Source organism: Galeopterus variegatus, unplaced genomic scaffold (genome assembly GCF_000696425.1).
Source record: "Galeopterus variegatus unplaced genomic scaffold, G_variegatus-3.0.2 Scaffold2271, whole genome shotgun sequence".
Taxonomy (NCBI): Eukaryota; Metazoa; Chordata; class Mammalia; order Dermoptera; family Cynocephalidae; genus Galeopterus; species Galeopterus variegatus.
In genome coordinates, this window is record NW_007728382.1 from 6,649 (window position 1) to 8,033 (window position 1,385).

Consider the following 1,385-nt stretch of genomic DNA (forward strand, 5'->3'; position numbering starts at 1 on the left):
GCTGAAATAATTGGTTAGACTTCCTGGAAGGCTCCCTTAAAGAGTTGACAGCAGCTGGCATAAACTTCCATTTTCTCTAACCCCTTGGTGCTTGGAGCTGCCTGCATCATGGATGTGATAGCAACCATGGGTGACCTTGAATATGAAAGCCTCATGCTAAGACTGGTGGAGCAGAAAGAGAAAAGGAGCCTAGGTTTCTCATGACCATACCAGCCATGGACTGCTTACCTCTGGTCTTTTTCATGAGAAAGAAAAGTAAATATATATTCACTTAAGCCATCATGAGTAACTGAAATGAACCAGCCTGACTCAGCAACCCAGCTTCCGGCCCTCCTAGAACTTTTCGATATTTCCTGAAGGTTCACTTTTATCAAATTTCACTTCTGTAAAACCAGAGCCCACAGCATCTTGTACCACACCCCTCTCCCACCAGGACCCTTCTTTCTGGCATGGCCCTCACCACAGCTCCTTCCAAGACTCACTCACCAAATTGGCAGTGGTTGATCTTGTTGTAGAGCAAGCCCATGGGGATGTTCCAGCCCGCAGTTCTGTCCACGGCAGTGTGGCAGGACTTCTTGCCTTTCAGAGAGTTCCAGGTGAGGTCAGCATCTGATTTCTTCACTACTGCCACAGCCAAATACCCTACAAGAAAAACACCAGAAAAGGAAGTATTAACACTTCTGGGGCCTCCAATGCGTCTGCTTCCAGTTAAAGGCACCATCTCCCTAGGGAAGCAAAGATGTCCTTAATCATTCATTGTGTCTTAAAAGGACACCCAGTAATTGACTGAGGTGAAGTACAGGGTACTTTTCAGGAGGAGATTACTCTGAACTTTAAAAATGAATGCTAAGAATCTATTATCACTAGAGCAGTGTCTTGTGTATAACCTTTCCCTAAATGCATAAAGTTACTGAAGTTATAAGCCAGCAATTCACACTCCAATGTGTTATATCAGAGGAATGTTTACTGAACAGCTAATGTAAGTCCAACATTTTATAAATTAGCATGTATTGAGATATGTTACACTTCTCACTGTGTAACGGAGATGAAAAAAAAGGATTAATTACTCAAAGCACCATGAATGCGATGAGAACCTGAAGGGACCGCACTTCAGCAACTCCTTTGCTAGAAGGAGAAAACTGGGTACAGCCCCGGTTCAAAGTTAGCTTCTGTTTTTTATTGTAAAGACGAGGAAGTTTCACAAGAAAAATCAGTTGATTCAGTCATTTCAAAAGGACACAAAGACGGGCAGTGTGACAAAAGTTATTTATGGCTAAGGATAGCTTAAACAATGGAAACTAGTAACATTAGTAAAATTAACAACGTGACATTCCAAAGTACAATTTGTGAAAAGCTAAGTTGGTCAAACTGCGATCATTATCTAA

The 1,385-nt window shown here is 42.0% G+C and overlaps 1 protein-coding gene across 1 annotated transcript in view; it reads right to left on the bottom strand.

The window, feature by feature from the left end:
• Positions 1-1,385, bottom strand: part of LOC103597302 (serotransferrin-like) — a gene marked incomplete at its 3' end in the record, with an annotated part of 29,846 nt that overhangs the window by 6,634 nt on the left and 21,827 nt on the right. The window contains exon 12 of the mRNA XM_008581124.1: positions 487-642. Coding sequence (XP_008579346.1) covers positions 487-642 — 156 coding nt within the window. The remainder of the gene's footprint in view (positions 1-486; positions 643-1,385) is intronic.